This window comes from Brienomyrus brachyistius, chromosome 23 (assembly GCF_023856365.1).
Source record: "Brienomyrus brachyistius isolate T26 chromosome 23, BBRACH_0.4, whole genome shotgun sequence".
Taxonomy (NCBI): Eukaryota; Metazoa; Chordata; class Actinopteri; order Osteoglossiformes; family Mormyridae; genus Brienomyrus; species Brienomyrus brachyistius.
This window is the reverse complement of record NC_064555.1, coordinates 4,243,001-4,266,456: the sequence shown is the minus strand read 5'-3', so window position 1 is coordinate 4,266,456 and position 23,456 is coordinate 4,243,001. Positions and strand designations below refer to the sequence as shown.

Here is a 23,456-nt window from a genome sequence, read left to right as displayed (position 1 = left end):
CCTCTAAGTTCTCTAAGTCAGTGAGAGTATATGGTCCAGGTGGTCTGTATACTTTAAGAATATAGATGCGCGGGTCAGACACCATTCGAATTAGCATTGCTACAGATGTTGTCAAATCCTATATAACTTTGGGCTTAATTGTTCAACAGCGAGTTAAAAATAGCTCCACGCCCAGAGCCACACAGTCTCTGCACAAACCTAAACCCATCAGCTGAGGCTTCGACAAAAGCCACAGTGTCTGTGGGTCTGAGCCAGGAGTCCGGTAATAAGCACAGGTCTGCACCAGCGTCAAGCACCACGTCGTTAACAAGAACTGATTTGTTTCCTAAACAGCGGAAGTTCAGTAATGAGCAGTTTATGGTGGATTTATGCTGTGGCTCATTTAATCTTATCCGTGAAAATGATATTAAGTTATCAGCACAGTGGAATATTTAGATTTAAGTTCGTGTCTAATAATAGTTACTATTACTTATTAGGCTCATTCAAACATTTCTAAACAGTGGTTAGATTTAGGGGATTTTGGACATTAACGAGAGCAACCACTGGTTTTCATAAAATACTTCAGAGGTAGAGGCTGCGAAACGTCAGGCGAGGAGTTTAAATGCTTTGCGAAAGCAACTTGTGACAATGTTTATAAGTTACTTATGTGGCTTAATTTTGCAAAGTGATATTTTTGTTTCTGTGGCTGCAAACCATCAGCGTTGCCCTGCGACGGTGAACCGTGGGCAGAGGAGCGGCTGCGGGGTTTGGGCTCCCAACCAGACCAGTCCAAGTTTAAGGCCTCAGGACTTAGGAACCTTTAGAATTGTTCTAAATTCCTGCCCCCCCCCCTTTATGCTGACCTGCCCCCTCCAGTCCAAACTGAGCATGACTGTTTTAACACACGCAGTCACTGTGCTTGATGCTCTGCCTTTGCAGGCCAGTATGGCCCGCCTGAAGCTTTTGCACCAACAGCCAATAAGAGAAGCACCTCCCTCTGCATTTATTATTACCTTTATTTGGCAGAAATCACTGTCAAATGTATAAAAATAGACTTTTTAAAATTGTATCAATAAAGCAGGTTTCTAACCTTAAAAATGACTTCCTCTTCTTCATAGCTGTATACTAAAATAGATTCCGAAAGTGGCAAATTTTAATAACTTAAAATACATAAAAGATTTGGCAAGCTTTAGCAATAAAGCAATATAAAAGTTCTGTTCATCACGAAGATGATTTAGTCTGACAAACTGACAAAATTCGAAGATCGTACCAGGTAAGGAAATGCTTGGAAAAAAAATAATTTAAAAAAATTACAATTCAGTACCACCACGGATGTTTTTAATGAAAAAGCGATCTGGCTTTAGAAAAAGAGGAAATTTCGCGAAAAAGGCTCTTTCATCCGGGTCTAAACGATGAGAGCTGATGTTCTCTCTCCCTGAAGCTTAGCTCACTCTCACCCAGCTCCCTTCCAGTCTTGGTGATGGCTCAGGTCCTGCGGACGCCTCACTGGTCACAAGTCCGGTTCTCAGCGCGACTGCCGAGAGGCTCCATCACTCGTAGGGGGTGTTGGGAAGGTGTCCGTTGGAGCTCCGCAGTGCCCCGTTGCTCGCTGCCAGGCACTTGTCCTGCGGCTGCCCGTTCTGTTTGCACAGGACGGAGGCAGACGAGTCACCGCTGAGTGGGGCCCGCTCCTGGTTGGCGCTGCCAGGCTCTACACTAGGACAGATCTGCAGGCCACGGGCTCGAGGCCGTACCGCATAGAGGGCCGTCAGGAGAAGCGCGCACAGCGTGAGGGACAGCAGTACGGACACGGTCACCAGCTCGCGGTAGTAGGTCTTCTCATTGGCCAAAGGCAGTTGACCCACATTGGCGGAGGAGTCTGCTTCCATCAGCTGGGGCTTCTTGAACGTGGTCAGGTTCTGGTTGTTCTCTGTGGATCCAGCCCCTACGTGAACGGCAGTGGTGCCCGCGGGGCCGCTCGTCAGCGCCCCCCCTTCGGTTGTCGGCCTCGCATCGGTGGGCCGTCTTAGCGGAGGTCTGCGCGGCGCTGTCGTGAGGGGCGGGCCTTGCGAGTGGGAGGGGTTAATCCCGCGTGGTGTCAGGCTGGATTTCAGCTTCACCGAGTACACAGCGACGGTCTGCCGGTGGCCGTCCTCATCCGAGTAGCAGGTGTAGTCGCCCACCGCGTTCGGCGTAGCCAGGAACTGTAGGCCGCCGTCCGGCAGCCACAGGTAGTCGTCATGGGAGCGACCTTTCGGCAAGTACCAGTCCGAAGTGGACAAACGGGACGCCCCCCGGCACTGCAGGGTCACCGCCTTGTTCAGGGTCACGAGGACCAGCTGCTCTGCTGGAGAGCGGGAGACAGGCATCTTAACTACCAGACCCAAACAGGAAGTCACCTCCAGGCAAACAGCAGCCAATTGCTTAACGCCACTCCGGTCTACTTAATGTAGCCTCTGGCCCGGATCTTAACAATAAACCAATAAAATCACCAAGAGTTACATACAAGTAAGGCGAACCACACCTGTGCTGGATTTGTTCAGACCAGATCTGGATTTAGGCCCGGTGCACACACCCATGACATTTCCCTCGTCCACATCTTGTCCTCTTGGGGGGGGAGAAAAGAGATTTGGGGGTGGGGAGAGATAGATTAGAGCTCAGTGTTCGTGTGTGTATATATTTGCACAACTGTCCGACTTTAGTTGTAGACTTCTAACAAAAATAGTTCTCTCTGAATTGAGTTGCTCAGCCAGTATGCCATCTAGTGGTGCATAGAGGCTTAGTCAGCGGTACTCACAGGTCGTCTCGGCCGGGGGACACCTCGACGCACTCCATCTGGGACCTGTCCCAACCGCAGAAGGGGTCACGAGCCAGGACACACTCGGCGCAGCTCAAGTAGAACGAGCAGTTTGACACGGGCACCTGAGCGACACCCTCTGAAAATCCCACAAAAACCACACCCTGGGGAGGGAATGGGGGGGGGGGGGGGTTACCTAGGGGCACCCAACTGCTCTCTCACATCCCTCATGTGACATTCTCTATCTTGACACTAAAACCAGCAGCTGCTGCAAGCACCCATCATGAAAACCTGACCTGTATAGCTCAGTAATTCTGCCCATATTAAGCAGCAGACCAAGCAAGGCAGAGTGATTCTACAATTAAGTTCCTTTCCTATCATGGTCAGTACCCTATTTGTGCCCCAGTTGGCTTTCTCCCCATATATAAAACCACCAGGGGGCTGCATTATGGTGTGGGAACTAGATTAGGTAGACCACATGTCGCTTGACACCATGTCATGAAGTTGCGCTTGACCGCCATCTGCTGGACGCAAGTGAGAATGGTTGGTGGAATTATCCGTGTTGTGAAATACAGCGCACTGCCTGTTAGATACAGCTAGGTGAAGAGCAATTAAATCGTAAGCAAACTCCACCCACCAAAAGTAAGTGGACAATAAGCAGAGCCCAGTACCTTCGTGTCAGAGAGGAGGATATTCCTCATGGACTGTGGGTTCTTAAACACCTGGATCTCTTCGATGATCCGAGGGCCTTTTTCCAACAGCACTGTTTTGTGAAGAAAGCCAGATTCTGAGGGCAGACATGACAAAATAACGGTTAAAACTTTTCATACTGAAAATATTGCGAACGGACAACAGTCATACACAAGGCTGTTTAAACCACAATCCTAAGTCTGCTTTTGTGAGCATATATGGTGCAGGACAGTAGCTTTTAAAAGCACACTAGGATCAGCACAGTCAACACATAGACCAGCAGCTTAACCTCAACACGCCCTGCTCATGTTTGATTTGCCTGTTGGACGATCACAGATATGACTAATCATCTAGGACTCCTTAGAATCTTGACTCTAGTCCTGGTTTCTTTTGGTAGCAGTCGCTCACACAAACAGCCCTTATAATTCATCCTCATTGGACCAAAAGTCAGCTTTCAGGTCGTCTGATTGCCTTCCCAGCCTAAGCTTTAATCCTCTAAGCCGACCCTGGTGATTTCGGACATCGGGGGGTTGGAGGATCCGTACCAGTGAGCAGGAAGAGTACGTCGTAGTGCCTGCCACTGGCTGCCCGTACCCTCTGGGCCGCGATGTTGGTGTAGCGGTGGGCAGGGGACACCATGGTCAATCCGTGGCTTGCGGGGGGTATGGCCTGGTCTGCCAGGAAGTTGTCCTTCACAAACCTCAAGGTGGTGTCACTGGCGTTGTGAAGCCCACACTGTTGGGAGGGGAGCAAGGGGACGGCTCAAATTCTTAAAAATTATTACTCTGATGACTCGACGTGGTGAGAGGAATTCTGCTATTTCATGTTGAGTGAAAGGCATGAGTAATCAATTACTGGATCACCCCATTTCATGCTGAGTGAAAGGCATAAGTATCAATTACTGAATCACCCCTCAGAGCAACTGGAGGTTATTCAGGGTTCAATTCGAGTGCCATGATCGAACACAAGTTGTAGCCCCGCTGGGACCTCACACCCCAGACGATTACCTGTCCAGGGCTGGCCAATTTGTCTTGGACCTTGGAGCCCCAGCGCAGGGTGTCCCTGTTCAACACCTTATAGTTTCCCGCAAACACAGTCTTTATGTCGTCCAGCCGGAACATGCAGACCGCCGACTGTCCCGCAGACCTGTGTTTTCACATGCAAAACCAGATTAAAGGGTAAAGTTAGCCATGGAGAGGGGAAATCACTTTTCTGCTGCACGTCTGAGAACATAAAGTTTAACACCAATAAATAAAGTCTATATACGTGTTAAGCATGTATCCCAAAGACAAAGAGTGGGGAAGAACGTATTCTTACCATTGTGAGCCGAAGATGCCGTAAAAGAGCATTCCATCTTCTGAGGCGCCCTCTGGTGGCGGGAGGCTGACTATGTCCAAAATCACATTGTAAGGCAGCTGGTTCTTGCTCTTGCAGAGCAGCTGTGCCTTGGCAAAGGTGGTCCAGCGCCTCTGCAGGGTTCGCTGGCCTCCGATGTCACTCTGCAGATGAGAAACAGCCGTGCTGGTTTACTTCGGGGGGGGGGCTCATTCAAATAACTGCCCACCAAATAAAAAATGAAGAAATCAGGCAACCCTAAACCATCATTTCTGGATTCTGACCCAACAAAGACGCAGTGTTGAGAAAGTCTAGCACCACCTGTGAAAAGAACCTGAAGCCGCTTCACATTGATTCGTTCCGTCGGTCAACGACTCTTTAAAGCAAGCAGTTCCTGTTCGCTCCGGCCTCTTCACTGCGTCACATGGTCACATGCGTCACATTTTTTGGTCCCTGCCGTCGAACGGCCTGAATGTGGCACTAAACCGACGCCACGCTGTAACCATGGCAACACACACAACCTCACGCTGTCACCAATAGCTGCGGGCTGGCAGCTCTCTGAAGTTCTGCCTTTTCTGCTTCCCATTAAGGGCAGCAAATTTCGACTGAAACCACTGAATGACACAGACGACGCCAAAAAGCAGCATTTAAATTTAAGAGCCAGAATAACCGTGAGAGAGAAGGTCGGCATGATGCTTCATAGCAGCTGGACACTAGCATCTAACCTGCTGCACAGATCCGTCTTTCCTGAATATCAGTGAATATCCGTGAATACCTAAATATCTTTCTGCGGTTGCTACAGCATTGTGTCACATTTATAGCCATACATATATAGTCTCCTTAGCATTGCAACTGGGATCTTTTTGATCAACTAAAAACGTTTAAAGGAACAGAAAATACAAGTATGCGGTTGGGGATCTGGCTCTGGTGTCAAAGTACACATGAGCACCTCAGCGATACCACCAAGTAAATATTATTATCAGAAGCCATCAGCCAGGGCAGGCAGACCGCTGGCAGAGTGGCGTGACAATCAATGAAATGAAATGAAATTCAAAGCAGGGCGCTGACTGATGATGTCAGAGGGAGCTTACCGTGCAGACCTGGGCGATACGGGACACTACAATTTTATCGAGGAACTCATACTCCCGGCCCAGCTCGCTGAAAAACACGTAGACTTTGTCCTCGCTGGGGATGAACTCCGAGCTGATGAAGGTGGGTTCTGGCAAGAACAGGTAGGTAGAAACTTTAACTTCTGTAGATCAGCTAACACTGTCAATCCGCCATAAGTCCCATCAAGATTTCAGTGACCGTTACTAGCTGCCCGCAACAGCAGGTACGGTCCAGTCCACTGCTCACCATCCAGCCAGCCCATGGTGTCGTCCAGCTTCAGGTCGGCATGGTTACCCTGGCTCAGGTAGCGGGAGATAACCGGGCGGTTTCCTCTGTAATCAGCCACCGTTCCAGTGTACAGCTCCCCAGCTGTAAGAGCAACAACGGGCAGTACCAGCACGTGTCAGCAGGGGGCGAGCACATGAAATATTCCCCCTTTACCCTAAATATGGTAATATCTCCTTAAGAGGAAGCGGATGCCCTTATGTAAACATCCGACTGGATTTTCAGGCTTCCAACAATCTACAGCTGTGCACGTGTTTCATATAAGAGCCAAAGAAACATCAATGCCAACTCCATCTTCAGGACACTCAGGGATGGCAGACAGCAACAAAGGCTCAGCACCATTGTTGGCACCCTGCCAAGTACCCATGATGCCCCTGTGCAGCCGGTCCTCCTCACCAACAGCAATGGCCGTGTTCTTCTGATAGGGGTCGTAAGGACAGCGTCCCCGGCCATCGTGGGACTTGCTGATGAGCTCGGCAGTTTGGTTGATCTTCTCCAAATCCTGGGCGAGAGGGAGCAGAGAGACCGGTGGAGATCAGACAGGCGGGAGGTCACACCACGAGGGGCAATGGGGCAGAGGGAGAGCAGGCCATACTATGTAGGTGCAGAGGGGGCTGAAGGCGTGAGTCCCGCAGACGTATACGTGAGTGTCGTTCAGGAAATTCAGCACTCGGATGAAGTTGTGACAGTCCACCTGGAAAGGGAGCAGCAGCTAAGCGAAATCACGACGACTGGTATCTGCACGCTTGGCTGTGGCAGACCTTTCCTGGCCAAGGGTCCCCAGAAGGTAACAGGCTCACATGCATTCTTAGATCAAACACAGGTGAAGAAGCATGAAGAGCAGAGGAGGTAGCTGCCCCACGTCTTCATTTTTACCTTGTTTTTGCCCTTCATAGAACAGTCGTCAAGTTGCTTGGAAGATGGCGACCAGTCAAACTGTAAGGAAAGATGGACGGAGACAAATGAACCCATCTAGGATCTAACTGCATGCCCAAATCAACCTTCTGAATGCCTGTGAGAGAAGGTATTATGGACCTTTTGGACTACTGGAGTACACAGGACAGTTTCACAATAAGAGAGCAGGAGGACAGATGAGACCAACATACAACTGCACCTGAAAGGACCGGGTCTAAATGGGTTTGTGACACCACCATCTGCACCGTTTCCGGGCTAACATTCAGCTTTATAAAACATTCCAGAAGTCTCTAAACTTACCTGTTCATTTCTGATTAAACCTGAACTCCATCCCACAATTTGAGTAAGTGAAAATTCTTTGACTTAATTTTAAAATTAATCGTTAGCCAAAATCTTAAGTCTAATATCCTTAACGAACAAATCTTAGCAGGCTTTGGGCGGCAAGCCCCTCGGGAATGCCTTTCAAGAGACAAAACACGACAGCCACGGGAAACACACCTTACTCTTCATCTCCATGACACCCGGCCGGCTGACGTCCAGAGACAGCACGGAATCCCGCGCGCCCACCAAAAGCGTCTGGCCGTCATTGCTGAGGGACACCATCGTGGTGTTCTGGACATCGGGGCTGCTGAACATTGTGACGGACCGACCCGGGCTGCCTGCAAGCGGGGCGGGAGGAAGGTGTGCACAGAGACAGAAGGTTAAGAGTTACACCCACATTGTGGGCCTTTCAGACCAGCTACAGCTTGATCAAACTGTGGAGAATGACCATTATGTCCCTAGGGGATGAGATGTATCACTACTACCACTAGAGGGCACCCTAAACCATAAAGATTCAATTACCTTGCAGGTGCTGGTGCTTAAAAAGTATATAGAAAGTAGTATAGAAACCACCTCATGCTTTACTCATGAAAAAATTTGTATCACTGCAACAAATACAGTAAAAAAATAAAATAAAATAGCATAAAACTGGAGATTAGATCACCACCACCCTCCGTCCCAAGCTGATGCTGATGGCAATGAAGATTCACCAGTTCCCACAACGAGCTGAACCTTACAGCTTTGCTGTAACCAAATATTCAAAAGCCCCTCATCGGCTACCATCAGAGATCCCTCCTGAGCGACAAGGAAGCTGTTCTGGCACATTCAGACAACAACAAAAAAACCACAGAGGTCTTCAAGCGTCAAACAGCCGGCTGTGAAACCTTGTTCACACCATTTCTGGCTCCAGTTATCATTAGAAAGCCAGGCCTCAGGACACCGCTCTCAGCGATACCTTCCGGCAACAGCCACATGGCGCATAAACATGCATGTGAACCCCACACTGAAAGCCCTGCAATGCATGCGACTCACAGAGCGAGAGCGCAAAGCAACTGCAAGGCATGCGAGCGACAGGGATCCACATAGCAACAATCCACAGAGATGATGTTGCCTGGTCATGCTGCCCATCTCACAGCTGCTGACTATTTTGCTCATAAGCCAACCCCCACCGGGCCTATGAATGCAGCACTCGCTGACCACTCGCTAGGCACGTCAACGAAGACACCATCCTGCCCATGTGCACTAGACATCCGTCCATAGCTGCTTGTTGCGATGTTAAAACAGGGCTTATATGATGTGTTCTGGATTAGCCAGTTAGCCTGTTCCCTTAACGGCGCGTCCCAAGGGGCGTGTCGAAGGTTGTGACCTCTTCGCGATTAGCGGCTGAACGGCTTTGGAAGCACGTGGATAAACCTATGGAGGTTCAGCTTCAGCCCGAGGACAACAGTTGAGAGGCAACAGGTGCCTGTGGATGGCAGGGGGCGCGAACGTCACCACTGCGGTAAGCTGAGAAGTAGCTTTAAAATACCCAGTCTCTCCTACTGCTGACCGATGACCCAGAAGGCCTTTGATCAAAAGTCTCCGGCGGCAGACTTGTCAGTAAATCTCGGGGTGTTTCTCAATACCAAGTGCACTTGGCCGCATTACCCATTTTACATCATCTTCCATTGCCAAAGACTAGTACCAATACTAAGAACGGAAGTGCAGAAGACGGTAAAAATCCCTAGATGTCGTTCTTGCCCTGCACCAAATATAAAGGACACATCGATTGCATCATCGGCAAATGGGACCAGTCCCATGATTCATAGCGCCCTAAGCTTATACTTGGGAGGCAAGTTAGCAAGACTGGTCTTGCCAAGATCGTAAGTATAATCTTTGCTTCCTTGGTATCAAGATTCACCCCTCATCTGCGGTGTTAAGCAATCTATTGTGAAACAGTTCTCTCTGCACTTACCTATGCATATCTCCATTATAAAAGGGCTCATTAACAGGCAAAAATGTTTCTAAACATCATAGATCATGAATATTTTTAAAAACAATCTGCACAGAAGGTGATTAATGAAGTCCTTCACTGCAGAAACCATTTCACAACGCAATAGACATCGGGTATAAAAATACAAAATGTTAGCGGGAAGAAAATGGTTTTACATCATAGGCAGTGGTATTTCACTATTGATGGGTGGATAGATATTGGGGCTGTCACTGTTGATTATATAAAAAATTGAAAAATATACCGATTAATCTGACGATTCAGCAAGTATTTGTTTATATATTAATATACATGAACGATATATGTAATATATAGTTAGCATGAGGCAGGAACCAACCAGCCACTGCAGTTTACACACACACACACATATGGTGAATTTAGACACTACAATTCACTTAAGTTGAATGTTTTCGGAAAGTGGAAGAGAACTGGAGGACTCACTGACACACAGGGTGAACATGCAAGCTGCACACGCACAAAGTGGCGGCGAGTAACGACATCACCACCCACCGTGCCGGACTTGCACAATGCGTGATTAATACTGACACGGCATTTCATGCACATGCAACCGTCGTGTCGCAAGAACCGCAAGAGTCTGCTGGGTTCCAACTCATCAATCAGTTGCGCTAAACATTTTTACCATCAATGGAGACCAACCTCAGTGAGCTTTTGCATTTTTAATGATGGTTCCGTTTTCAAATTTTTCTAGTACACATAAAAAAAGTTTCAAGTTTACTACTGCCGTTTTTCTACGTGCTCTGCATGCACATGTCGAAACAATCGTCTTTCTGGTCCTTGCTGTTGACGTGTTTTTGTGAGAAACTAAACGAAACGGACGAAGAGGGGAAGAGAGAACAAGAATTTGTCACAAAACACTCGTTCCCCACTATTTGGAAATATGGTGTATATCGTGTATCCCAAAGAGACGATACTGAGAAAAAGCAAATGCTTTGTCATCGCTGCTGACTGCAACCCCACCAACTTATTTGACTCTGTTAGTAAATAAGTTCTATTGGGCTATATATTAAATTTCCAATTCCTAAATATCACAAAAACGTCAAATATCGCAACTTGAACTTTTCCCAATATTGTTCACCCTTAAAACTAAAAATATTGTATCAAAAATAATTATTATATGGTTATTATGTATTGTATTACCCAAGAGGACGCGGTTAACCTAACCCTTTTTAGCAACCATTATTTTGACACACAGGAATCAAAGAAAATAAATTCAGCAAATAATTTAAGCTCATAATGGCAAAGACAGGCTAGGCTAAGTGGCATATCTCTATAGCTAATGTAGCATCATTGGGTGAGTCTGTCAAACCCAAAGGTTTTATTTTTAAGAGGTATTTACATTAAAGATGTTCTGTGATGATATTTAAGTTCTGCTTTGATATACTGATAGACACCTACACCCTACTGACACTTCCACATATCATCTGGACCGTCATGCGCTGTCCTCCTTCTTCCCAAATCGCTACGTAATCGTGAAGGAAGTTTCTGAACAATGCTCCAGTAATTATGACAGCTTTAAAAAGAACCTAAGAAATTCACAAACGAGAGGAGGCCATTCGGCCCATAGATATGAATTACTTTTAAGAAAAACCTAAAAACTTGTTTTTAAACAGGCCCAGCTCCAGTCTAAGTTGCTTTACATTTTATTTATCAGACGCTTTTATCCAAAGCAGCAGGAGCCGGGGGTGGGGGGGGCTTAGGATCCTGCCTCAATGGCTCGACAGTGAAATCACTCTCCTGATCGTAAGATATGAACATACGACCTTCCGATCACAGCCACAACATGCCGCCCCCACCGGCTTCCTACGAAAACATCCAGATGGGAGCGAAGAGGCCCTTTAACAGATCTAAAGGGGGGGGGGGGGTCAGCGTGGCAAGACTCGGACCCCGGACCCCTGCGTAACAAAGGGCGTCAGCTGATCTCCACCGTGACTGCGCACGGAAAAGCATCCTCCATTACGGAAGTGAGAATCAGAATTCACTTTGCTGGCTGGGTACAACTACAGGTACTAGACATTTGTACTGCTGGTATTAGTGCATACATTCATCGACAACACAGAACATAAATTAAGAAAAACAGAAATAAAATAGTACAATAGAATAGTGCTCCTCCCCCACAGACTAACACTCACGAGACACTGAAGGTGGTCCATGAGATCAGCACCCGGGTGGGAAGGGGTGTGTACATTACACAGAAGCCGTTGAGCCATCCACCAGGTTTCCGGAACAAAGCCACCCACACCCCACCCTGTCCCACCCACACCCCTCCCAGTCCCTCCCGGCTCCGGCCCCTGCGTACATTTTCCTCAGTGGATACGTCGTGTCAGCGACACGCTGCTCAGTCACCCCTCACATGCCCATCAGCCAGAAAACAGTTAAAGGTCACCCACACCAGTATTCAGTTCACCAGACGGATGCAGGGTCCTGGAGACGAATGTAGAACGTTATACCAATATCAGATTTCAAACAATTCACCTTTCTTGGATGGTCCTACTGTTGTTTTCCTTCCTGAACCTTAAGGTTCTCCACCCAGAAAGGGTTAAACTAGACTAACTTAACATCTACAACAGCAGTAAGTGACACCTGGATGGGGGGGGGGGGGGTGTATTGTGGCTTTGTTACCCCCAAGTTATTAATAACTGCCACTGCATGAACCTCCTCCTACCTATGGTGCCTGTCTGCAGACATGAAAGAAGCTTAAAATATTTACATTTACTTAGCAAATGCTTTTATCCAAAACAACATACATTTTTGGAGGAAAAAAAAAAAAGAGTCAGACAGTCCCACTGTCATAACTGGAGGTTAAACACCTTGCTCAAGCGCTTAATGGTGAAATCAACCTGCCAACTCTGGGATTTGAACCAGTGATCATGGCCACCGCACTGCCACCCACTGAGCTCTGCAGACAACCCGCTCCACCCCAGCTCGTCCTGTTCACGGGCACCTGCAAGATTAAAACCAGCGGAAAAATTAAACCTCAGATATCACAAAAGAGCTCCCACGTTTTCACAAGGCGGTATTTGCAAAGAGATGGAAAACGTAACTATGCACTTTGCAGCGAATTATCGCTAGCAAACCGTTTCCCAGAATGTTGCTCTCAGAACAACTCGGAAGAGTTACAGTTCATTTGGAGCGTCGAATTCGTGCGAAGTTCACTCCACACTGAAGATTGAGACATGGGTCTGAATCTAGTGGGATGATAAATGACACGACATCCATTGATGGAAACACCGAGCAAATTCACTCCATCGACTTACAGAAAATGTGATTATAATTCATGCAAAAAATGTCATGGAAGCACAGCTAGTGCCCGGAATCCTCCAGTAAAATTTGCATCAACACATACAGAAGAAAGGTCCAAGACGCCTTGGGAGAAGTAACATTAATTCCTTAATTACATGAGACAGCACAAGAATGGGAAGCGACACTTCCCCATAATTGTCAAAGGATCGGCCCAAACGAAAACAGGGCTTAATGTAAATACTTCGGCCTTTTTTTTTTACCCCAAGACACAAAACTGCATGGATAAGCCGAAGCAGAACAAAAGCCACCTTGAATGCATAAAAACAAGCCACCCGCTAATCAGCAATTCTGCCCTTTATGGTCGTCTTTCTGTCAATTACGTGATTTTCGATTCCTTTTCCTAAAGGTTTCTTCAGTTTCGATTCTCTCTACTCAAAACAGGTGGCAGGGAAATGGAAATCAGCAATACACTTATGACAGAAGTCTCCCCTTCGGCGATTTGGGGCGGCTCAGCGGCGGAATTTGCAAATAATAATTTATATAGATTTTAGTTCTATATAAATAAGCTTTACTGCTAGGCTATTATTAGGTATATTGTTGCTTTTTCAATGTGACCGTTCTAGGATGCATCTGTGGTCCCGGAAACTGGACAAAAACGTTTTTTTTTTTTTTAAATAAATAAATACATAAATAAATAAAAAACACATTCATAAAACATACAAGTTTCTATCCCTTTTAAGTCATTTTCCGATCATAAGGGCATTAAAAGAATTATAGCTATAATATTTAAACATGGATGCCAGCCTTAATGTGCACTTGCTGTTGACACGAGTACTGCAGTTCCCACTGTCCGAAGCATGCGCTCATCGGTGTCCGTACCGCCATGAGTCCGGTGACCGATAGTCCTTTATTCAAAAAACAAGCTAAATTTGGACAAACACAAAACAAACTACCCATTTATTCCGTGTCAGTGACATCGCCCATGGTTACCCGTGGATTCCAACATGTAAATTTCACACAAGGTGTTTTTTCTTCTTTAAACGGTAACTCACCAGCACGAGATGTGCACAGGTGGATGGATAAATTGCACTTCTAACTCATTTTTATTATGAATTTAACATTCAATGCACATACGCTGAACTGCAAAACAAGAAGGACCTAGTTCCAGATTAGCATAGCGGTTGGCTTGTCAATACATGCGGTCGCCACGACAGCCCTAACTTATACAAGATTTATACGATGAGGGAAGAATAAGACACGAATAAATGGTCAGTAAGGAATATTGCTTAATAGTACAACGCCACCCTGACACAGTACAGAAACCGACGCAATTCCAACTTATGCCTTCATAATTCTCTCTTATGAACAGACCTCGACTCAAGAAATGCACTGCGAGGTCGACTGAATTAGCGGAAGACGCCATGTGGTGCAGTTTTAGTAGAAAGCGTTAAGGATGGGAGACGTCTCATATTTTCTTTCCGATTCAATGGCAAGTAATATCAAGGTTGGTAGCCTGATACAAACACCTTCACCGATATTTGGGCCAAGGACAACGATTTCGGGTGGGATGACAATATTTATCTGATTAAATTTGCTGTCAGGTGAAAATATGGTATTTACTTCAGAATTGATTCTCAAAATGAAACATTCAGACCGGACGAACTGATATTTCAGGAGGCATAATCAATCCACACATCCTTAATACACTCGGGTTTCCCTCAAAGGAAACTTAAAAAACAAAAATGACAGCTTAACTGCCACATCACCCTTTTAAAATACTGCAGATAAACAATGTAAAAAGACGTTGGTGGCGGAAGTTTAAAGTCCAACGTGCAACAGACCGGAGCTGTGTACAGTACACTCTGCTGAAACCTTGTGCCAATTAAAACTGGAAATGCTGAGAACCAGTTTCCCCACCCGAAGCACTGCCATCCAGTAGAACGTATAGAGAATGCGAGTGTTTACAGTCGCGGACTCCAGCGACGTCAAATCCATCCCCTGGAACGAGCTGCGAGGCAGAGAAAAAGAAACCCAGCAACGAACCCTACTGTCGGTGTTCACTAGTGTTTTGCACAACAATAAAAGTTACATTTCCTAAGGCTACATTTAAAATTAGCTTTCAGTTTCCATTCAATGTGTGGTCATTTAACACATTCGGAATCTATGGGGAATCTTAAGGGGAAAAAATGGGAGTGTTGAAATAAGGGAACTTTACCTTGAATCATACAATTACCACTATGGACTGATAGACAAAAAAAAGTGATAAAATATTTAGCCATAAAATCGACCAACCGTAGTCCCAATATTTTTCGGGTAAATGAGCCACAATAAAGCAGCGCACAATAGCGCTGAAAAGCAGCGCTCTAGGTTACCGCGCCGGCATAACAGAAATGCAGTAAAGTTGAACAAATCTGTGACAATTCTGCATCCCGCTGCATGTTAACACCATGCTACCTCGTCAACTCCTTTCCCCACAACATACGACCAACACTAATACAGGCTGAGAAAAACCAGGCTGACAAGACCACTCTCAAATTTGACAGAATCCCACACTACACTTAACATTAGTAATTCAGTAGTGCAGTTTTTACAATGCTGCGCAAAAGTCTCAGTCAAAGAATATGTTTACACTTCTGGCGGTTGTGAAACTATGAGGTCGTGTTTGTTAAAAGTCCGACAGTTTAGCCATTTCAAAACCCAGGATGTTCAGCAATCATGCAACACATCTTTCTGAAGCTGTGTAACTAATTAAGTGAGCTGGTGGTGAAATTTAATGAATACATGGAACGACCGGGGTGCGGTTTTGCAATTGAAACAGCGTCGATCTAGTCATCCAGCCACAAATGGGTGGCTTTCTGGATAAAAAGAATATGTTCTTTTTATCGTTACTCGTAATTTGCGTCTGTTCTAATGTTACATTGTGTTCTTTTTTGTTCCGAGGAAATACACATCTACCCAGATAAATAGCTTTAAACATTTCCACTGACTGTTACACTGTACATGAACACTAGTATTAAAACAAACATTAACGCTGTAGTATTACCATACATATATTTCTGTAAGAAGCTGGTGTATCGTTTATCGGGGAGTGATTTGTTTTTAAAAACAAGCAGAAGCACATTGCCAGAGGACAAAGGCGGCTTTCTGCAAAACACACAGAGCCTATTGTTAAACAAGTCACATAAATGATAAACTTTCCATCCCACGGCTGTGTTTACAGACCACAAGAGAGATCAAAGCATATGAAGAAATGTATAAACTAGACATGACACCAGGGCTAGTTGATAGAGAGACCATGGGGGGGTCTATATTTCTCGCCATGGTCGTCCCAAGTCATCCACAGGTTCAACAAAACTGACTATGGAAAACAAACCATTCTGCAGTCACTCTGGAACATAAAATACACCCCCTCCATAATACCACAGACCTGAGTATATTGCCGTGGAATGGAACAATGTACCCTTCCACTCCTAAAATCATTGGGGGGGGGGGGGGGGGGGGGGGGGGGGCTCACAACCTTTAGCTAGTAATATGTTCAGGATCTGCCAAATATATATTTTTTTAAATCTGCATTTATTCAAGCAACAGAGAAACAGCAAATTTCTATCAGCAAGACCCTGGACGGGATTTTCAGTCTCTCACATGAAATCTAATGGCTGTGAATCTTCCCCCACAAAACTACTGGACAGTTTAAATAAGACTGCAAATCTGAAATGATCATATGATGAGCTCTTGTGACTGAGTGCTGTCACCAAGTAGACTAAACGACCCCCGTTTTAGAGGGAGAGGAAACACACACACACACAGACTCACAAAAGATGCACTGTGCTCTCTTGAACGAAAATGCTGAAATTATAAAGCATTCACAAATAAAATGAGTTAGCTTCAGTTAAAGATCACGGCCAGCTAATCAGAGTTAAAATAAAAATTAAAACAAAGATCAGTACAACATAACCAATAAAAGCAAATTTGGTCAAAACCCTAAATGAAGTTATGCTTCATTAGACAGACGATGTTGCAGAAGAAACAAAACCTCCAACACACGCTTGAATAAGCTAACACTTCAAGCGTCAGGAGCTCAGGGCCACATGGCCGCGGATGAGATGCTTACCCAAGGGGAAGGATATCCGAGGAACGAGCTTTGTCACAGAGACCTCTAGGTGGCCGAGGAGGAGCACGATGAAGAGTAAGCGGACGGCCATGGTGGTCCCAACGGTGCAGAGGAGGAATGTGGCGAGGCAGGCTGGTACTCAGGGTTTCTGTGCGCTTCCGCGTGATGGGGGGTTGGTGCGTTACAGTGATCTCTGCCAGGGTTTGGAGACACAGCGCAACCACTTCCTCTGACTGCCACCTATAGTCATCGCATCTGCTGGGGAGACAGACGACGGACGGGGAAGAACAGGCTGCAGGTCAAATGGCAGAGCAGCAAATGGGCGGGGCTTGGGACCGTTTCTAGGCTCAACGCCGCCGGTTCTCCGGGCCCGAGAACACACGCACCAAACTGGAGCTACTGCCAATGTGAGGAAAGCTCACGACTGAGAATGAAAAAGCACTACTTGCGTAAATCATGCCTTTTCAGCATTTTTAGGTTCCGCTAATCATTAGCGCTAATGCATTTTAGACAGGAACACATCCGTGCTATAATACTCCAAGGTACTTTCATTTAATAGACATGCTGGCACAGAAGTGAAGGATAAGTTGCTAAAATGACAAGTGGGGGTTTTAGGCTGGTGTCATCTTAACAAACTGCCTTTGTTTGTATATCACATGTAATTCAGTTCTGTTATTTTAAGCATATGAATCACAGCTTACAAATGTTATCCATCCATTAACCATCAGAAAACATTAATACACTATATCGCCTGCAAACTGGTTTGACACAAGGCCAGCTTGCATAACCTGCACGTCACCGCCATCTTCAGCACATTTAACACATTAACACCCTCATGGATCATAGCTCAACAGAGAAAGAACTCAAACTTTTCTTTTTAAATACAAACCGTGAAATACTTCACACTGCTGCTTAACTTCCAGATGGTTGAACATTTACGGCAGCACCAAGAACTGTTTTCCGGGCAGTTTTCTGATTTAAAAATAGTGAAATCAAGGATCCAAATTTTTCAGATAGTAGAACAGGTAATGGGAAGATTTGTCAGGTGACTGTGATGCTTGTGGCCCAAAGAAAGACCGGATACCTTTTTCATGACTGAAAAAACAAGATTACATCCTTACTGAAAATATAGGGAGTAAACGCACATTACAAAGCTTCACTACACAGGTCTAATAGATCAATTAGACTAACAACCTTCTGATGATCATGGACCTGTAAAGCTTGTCAAGTGGGGAGGAGAAGAGCTACTGGTAAAGCTTGTTGAACTGGGGAGGCTGGGGGGCGAGGGTTTGGTTGGAGACCCTTGAGTTAGAGGATGTTAATGGCAAAGGTTTGGCATTGTCGTGTGTGTTGGAGACATCTCCTCTAAGATGACACAGCTGACACACCCCTGCAAAGCTGGAGGCAAATCTCAGGAGAAACTGATGCAGCAGAAGATTGGGGGGGGGGGGGGGAACATGAACTAAACATAGGATGTGAAAAACAGAAATGGTGGTAGTTACAAACTTGCGTGGATTTTGCCTGGAAGAGAAGTCACAATAATTTGGGGGGGGGGGGGGGGGGCCTAACTGTTAGGGCAGAAACTCCTACTACAGAGCAGAGCAGGTCACTGGTTAACACATCGAAAGGTCTCTGACCAGCCCCTCGTCCACATGACCAAACCAAAATCATAAAACAGGTACTAGTAGAGCAAACTTTGGTCCTTTTAGATGAGAATCTCCCTTAATGTGCCAAAATGCTATTTTAAAAAGGACGCAGTATAGACAGTCAAAAGACGCACCTCCGCTTTCCTGCAATTACTCATGATGACCCATAGCGGTCAAAAACGTCCCAGTAACTTCCCAGTATTGCACAGCGATCAGGTTTATCACTGTACGTGGCACTTCAAGGGTTTTAATCTTCGACGCGCTATGAGCACAAAGGTCATTTGACCCATCGTGCATCATACTGCCTCCTGGTATGAAAATAATCTCAATGTGTAGGGGGGGGGGGGGCTGTGGCTCAGCCAGTAAATCCAATGGTTGCTGGTTCAAATCTTGTGGACAGCAGAGTGACTTCACCACTGGGCCCTTAGCTTCAATCGCTCTTCAAGTTTGCTGCTTTGTGTGGTATAAGCAAACAACACGCAAGTCACCTTGAAGGCACATGAGGTGTGAGCCCTGCATGCCTGAATGCACGCCACCCGTGATCCCAGGCAAACTATGTTCTGCACAGAGTATTACATACTCTTGACAGATAAGAGCTAATCTAGATCAACACATTAAATACGTTCCTGTTGACGGAAAATGAAAACATTTCCCAGCTGATCGAACTGCAGTAAGACCAGCCTCACCTAATAATTGCTGCAAAAGTCTTTAAGTGTCAAAGGCTTCAAAACAAACCCAACCAATGGGCCAAATTTCAGTATATCGTAATCAATTGTGGCCCAGTGTGACCAACACACCCTCCCGCCTTCTACGACATTCTCTGACGATGATACATTATTTCTTATGAACTTCGACACATCAGCTGGATGCCGGTGAAACGGTTATCAGATGAGCGCATTTTTTTTTTGCGACAGCTTTGGGGTGTCACGACACCATCGGGCATGAAAGGGCCGCCCACTTCCTGCCTGCAAAGCCGCAGCAGCTGCTCAGCACCATGATGCAGGATCATGCAACATCTATCTGATCACTGAGTCACATCACAGGCCAAAGGTCACGGTAACTGAAGGTATCAGGTTCGCTGTCTGGTTCAGTGGGTTAGGACTCTGTCTAATCAGTAGGTTGTTGGTTTAAACCCCATTGCCAATCTAAGAAGGGCAGAGGGGTGGGGGTGGGTGCTGGGGAATAGCTACTCCTTCTGAAACTCTTCAACATCCACACAAACACACAAAGCTACAGGTGCCACCAGGTAACGGTTACCAGTGAAACTGGAAGCAAGATGTCCCCTGTGTGCCTTCACGGGATGGGGGGGAAAGGCTATAATTACATGAGAGGCAATGACAATCACGGCTTTAAGCTAATCTCCATTACTCACCTTGGGGCTACACTGGTAACCAGGCCAGGTGTAGATCACTAATCTGGAGAGACCTGGAGTAACCTGAACCGGGGACAGAAACGCAACAAAGGGGGGCAGCACCACCCTGCTGTCATCAGAGCTACGGAGAAGGTCAGCGCTCCATCCTCGGGGGGAGGGGGGGGGGGGGCATGATCAGCTAAGGAAATGGACAAATGACACTCATATTGATACAAGTGACCCAGGTCTGTGGTTCTGTGATGTCCAATAAAGGGGAAGGTGTCACCAACATGTGAAGGGAACAGAAAGATGCTCCAGTTTCTCTCAAACCTGACTTGACCTGGCACCCATCCCCCCCCAACCAGGAACTGCATTATGAACACATAAATCCCAATGCCACCTACAAACAGCCATCAAATCAACTCAAAATGAAGTAAAATACAAACAAACCCTTTATGAGGGTGTTTAAATAACCCAGTACTACAGCTGGGACATCTCTGCTCTATAGAGGCTACAGCATGCTCTCTGAATACCAGACAAAGGCTATAACAGCCCAGAAAAATGACCGTGACTTCCTGAGCAATGAACCATGCATGTTGCCAGCCCTCTGTTGGGAAGACGCTCCTGGGATAGATCCAGCAAGAGCTGTGATTCGGGTACTGTCGCCATGACAACAAATCAGGCCCCTTTGGTGCCAGGAGACAGGCCAAGGGCTTATTAACTGTGTGTGTGTGTGTGTGTGTGTGTGTGCTTACTGTCCTACCAGCAATCCAATGCAGGGACAGGCACACAACTCAAAACAAAGACAAGATGGTGAAGCAATAGGCCATACTTCGCAATGAAACACGGCTGGCACAACCACATCCTTAAGCATCCGTCTGTTTTTATTTATTGCCTCGCTATTATCGTCTTCGGACACCTGACAGGCACAAATAACAAGGCAGCCTTAACTACACATAACATCCTAGGCGGGTGAGATACAGGATAAAAATGTAAGCGAGAGGAAGCCGCATCTATAATTACAGGTCTAAGCTGCTCGCAGAATATCACGTTATCTCGCAGGGAAACGCCTCCGCATTCAGGCTGTCGACCGATAGCAAATAAATAATAGTACTACTACTAATAATAATAATAATAATAACAGAAAAAAATGTCGTTGCAAGTTTACGTGTTAAAAAAGGTCGGGGGAAAAAACACCCCCTTCAGTTAAAGGACAGACTGCATGGAGGGGACCCACATCCATCCCCCAAAACCACCAAAACACGCAAAGGGATCTACACGTGCTTTGCCGCCCGATAGCACCTTATTCTAAAACCAACCGCCCTGGGACACGCGTTTTTCCATACACCGTTTTCTGGATATCGGACTAATTGCCAGTTTTCCCGACCCTGCCCTCGTACCCACGGCGTCTTTACTTACCTGTTTGCCCAAAGCGCCGTGTATCACCGCATCTGGAGACCCCGCATTTTCCGTGTATCCCCGCACTTCAGCCCCCCCTCCCCCCTTCGATCGTTTTTACCCCCTTCTTTTATCCCCCAGCCAGTCGCGGCCGCTCATAAGCCGCCTGTGCTACTTTTCCAAGCAGAAGCGCCCCTGCTTCTGCCAGCGACGTGCAGCACCCACCGAAACACTGGCTGATCCAAACTGGGTTACCTATAGCCGGCTCCAGAAACACAAGAGCGCCGAGTAGCGACGAAGCCTATATTACACGTACAAATAAAATACGAATTTTGCCCGAAAACAGCGATCTCACGTGAGAGAGCCGCAAAACTGATAGGTGAGAAGGAGATAAGACGTGCTGATCGCGGTTGAATATGAAATTACAAATCTGCAATGCATATTACCGCAAAATCTGGTATCTGTTTCGTTAGCACAATGGGAGACGGGGCCTTGGGTGTCTCACCCCCTTTGCGGAAGTGGCGAGACTCGGTAGATCCGGCAAAACCATAACGTTTCCCGAAAAGCAGAACCGCGACATCCGTTTTTGAATCACGACTTGAATACAAAGAAATTGGTTAATGTTGATGGAGCGAAAGTACTGGAAGAAGCACTTCCTTTAATAAAGCTGCAGGACCGGAATTGTGTGGGATGTTACGCGACAATGTTCACTCGTTATTGGAAAGTATGGTTTGTGTGTTGAAACATGCCATGCAATGTACGATTACCTTGGTAGGTCTAACCTTTGAATAGTATGGGATGAAACTCTGAAAAAGTCTGATCACATTCGAACGCGTAATCCCATGTAAATGGGCGCTTCATTGCTAAAACAGCACTCTTCAATATTTAAATAGTAGGCTATAAAATAAGTCATAACACAAAGTTATCTTGATGTGAATCGGGCTACCATCGGTATAACCACATTAATTCATATAAGTCTTTTTTAAGCAGGACGGCTGAGTTAATGAATTTCAGTTTCAGCATCTACAGGAGCAAACTGCGGTACCGGGGACAGACAAGTTGCGCAATTTTTCGGCTGTGCCTCTCCATTTGAAGCTGAAGTCTTATTATATCCAGGTAAATAATTAATACACTGCTGCTGCAGCTTCATTAGCCTACTACAAACGACCAATGTATGTTCGTTTCCTTATATTAGATGGAAAAAGGGGAAATGTTTTTACCAATTTTATTGTTCTAATCGTAAAGGGAAAATGACATAATTATTCTTTTGTGTCTGTTTATAAGTCAGAATCGCCCCGTCTGACTCCAGGTGGGTTGGGTTATATGTGCGCCATCTCTTACTGGTCAGGTACAACGCAAAGACCACTCCTCCCACCAGATCAAACCAGTCCCCGGGGACCCCCACACTGTCCACGTTTTGCTTCCTCCCAACTCCCAGATCTTTGTTTCAGCCAATTTAAAATCCGTAGTTTCTTATCCTGAAGCGAAATATGGGCGTTGGGGTCTGTGGTTTGTGTAGTCATTGTGCTTCGCAGTTTTGCTATACGGTATGATCATGAGTGAAATAGTTTGTTTGGTAGTAAATGAAAATGAACAATTTATTTGGAAAAAATTAAGTAATTTGATTTCAATTACATTATTATAATTTCAGGATTGGTGAAAACCTTTTGGCAAGACGTATCTTGTGTGGCTCGTTGGTCTAGGGGTATGATTCTCGCTTCGGGTGCGAGAGGTCCCGGGTTCAAATCCCGGACGAGCCCTCTTTATGATCATATTACTGTTGGGTCCGAAGGAAGTTCTAATGTAAGGGTGGCCAATCTTATCCGCAAAGGGACGGTGTGTACGCGGGTTTCCCTAATTACAGGACTGATTGGCTGAAGAGTTCTCACACCTGGGTTTGAACAGCTGACCTATAGGTTATCCCAAAAACCTGCATACACACCGGCCCTTTGCGGATAAGATTGGCCTCCGTTGCTCTAATGCATGATGTATTATGTGTATGTCGTAGGACAGCAAAGTCGGATAAGCAGAAACTGAGGTTAATTGTACTTCTTACTTGTAGCTAATATGACAAAGGCAGCACATTCCATGTTGTCCTTAATGTGTGAGTAGGCGCTATGTAATATTCTGTCATCTGGGGAGTATCGTGAGCTTCCTGCAATTGTGATGTTATTTAATAGTGTATATGATATTGGCTTGGATCCCTTTAGGCCAGAAGCACCGCGATGGACGGGGTGAGGCATGTAGGCGAGGCATAGGTGTAGAAA

At 46.1% G+C, this 23,456-nt stretch overlaps 1 protein-coding gene and 1 non-coding gene across 3 annotated transcripts; one reads left to right on the top strand and one right to left on the bottom strand.

Moving 5' to 3' along the window:
* Positions 1–977: 977 nt before the first annotated feature.
* sema4ab (sema domain, immunoglobulin domain (Ig), transmembrane domain (TM) and short cytoplasmic domain, (semaphorin) 4Ab) lies at positions 978–21,988 on the bottom strand. Of its 2 annotated transcripts, none has more exons than XM_048993795.1 (15): positions 21,211–21,988; positions 16,795–17,052; positions 7,610–7,770; positions 7,073–7,132; positions 6,792–6,890; positions 6,593–6,698; positions 6,158–6,280; positions 5,893–6,020; positions 4,784–4,965; positions 4,474–4,612; positions 4,012–4,201; positions 3,448–3,563; positions 2,777–2,940; positions 2,504–2,586; positions 978–2,326 (listed from the first exon to the last, which is right to left on the bottom strand). In XM_048993795.1, exons 2-15 carry the CDS (start codon positions 16,883–16,885, stop codon positions 1,530–1,532), a joined length of 2,439 nt encoding a protein of 812 aa, XP_048849752.1. In that variant the 5' UTR covers positions 16,886–17,052; positions 21,211–21,988; the 3' UTR covers positions 978–1,529. The 2 variants fall into 2 exon arrangements, with proteins under 2 accessions (XP_048849752.1, XP_048849753.1); XM_048993796.1 differs by having other exon boundaries at positions 16,795–17,049.
* Positions 21,989–22,877: 889 nt separating this feature from the next.
* On the top strand, positions 22,878–22,949 carry trnap-cgg (transfer RNA proline (anticodon CGG)). The gene has a single exon. It is a non-coding gene; the product is annotated as a tRNA-Pro (tRNA).
* The last annotated feature ends 507 nt before the right edge of the window (positions 22,950–23,456 follow it).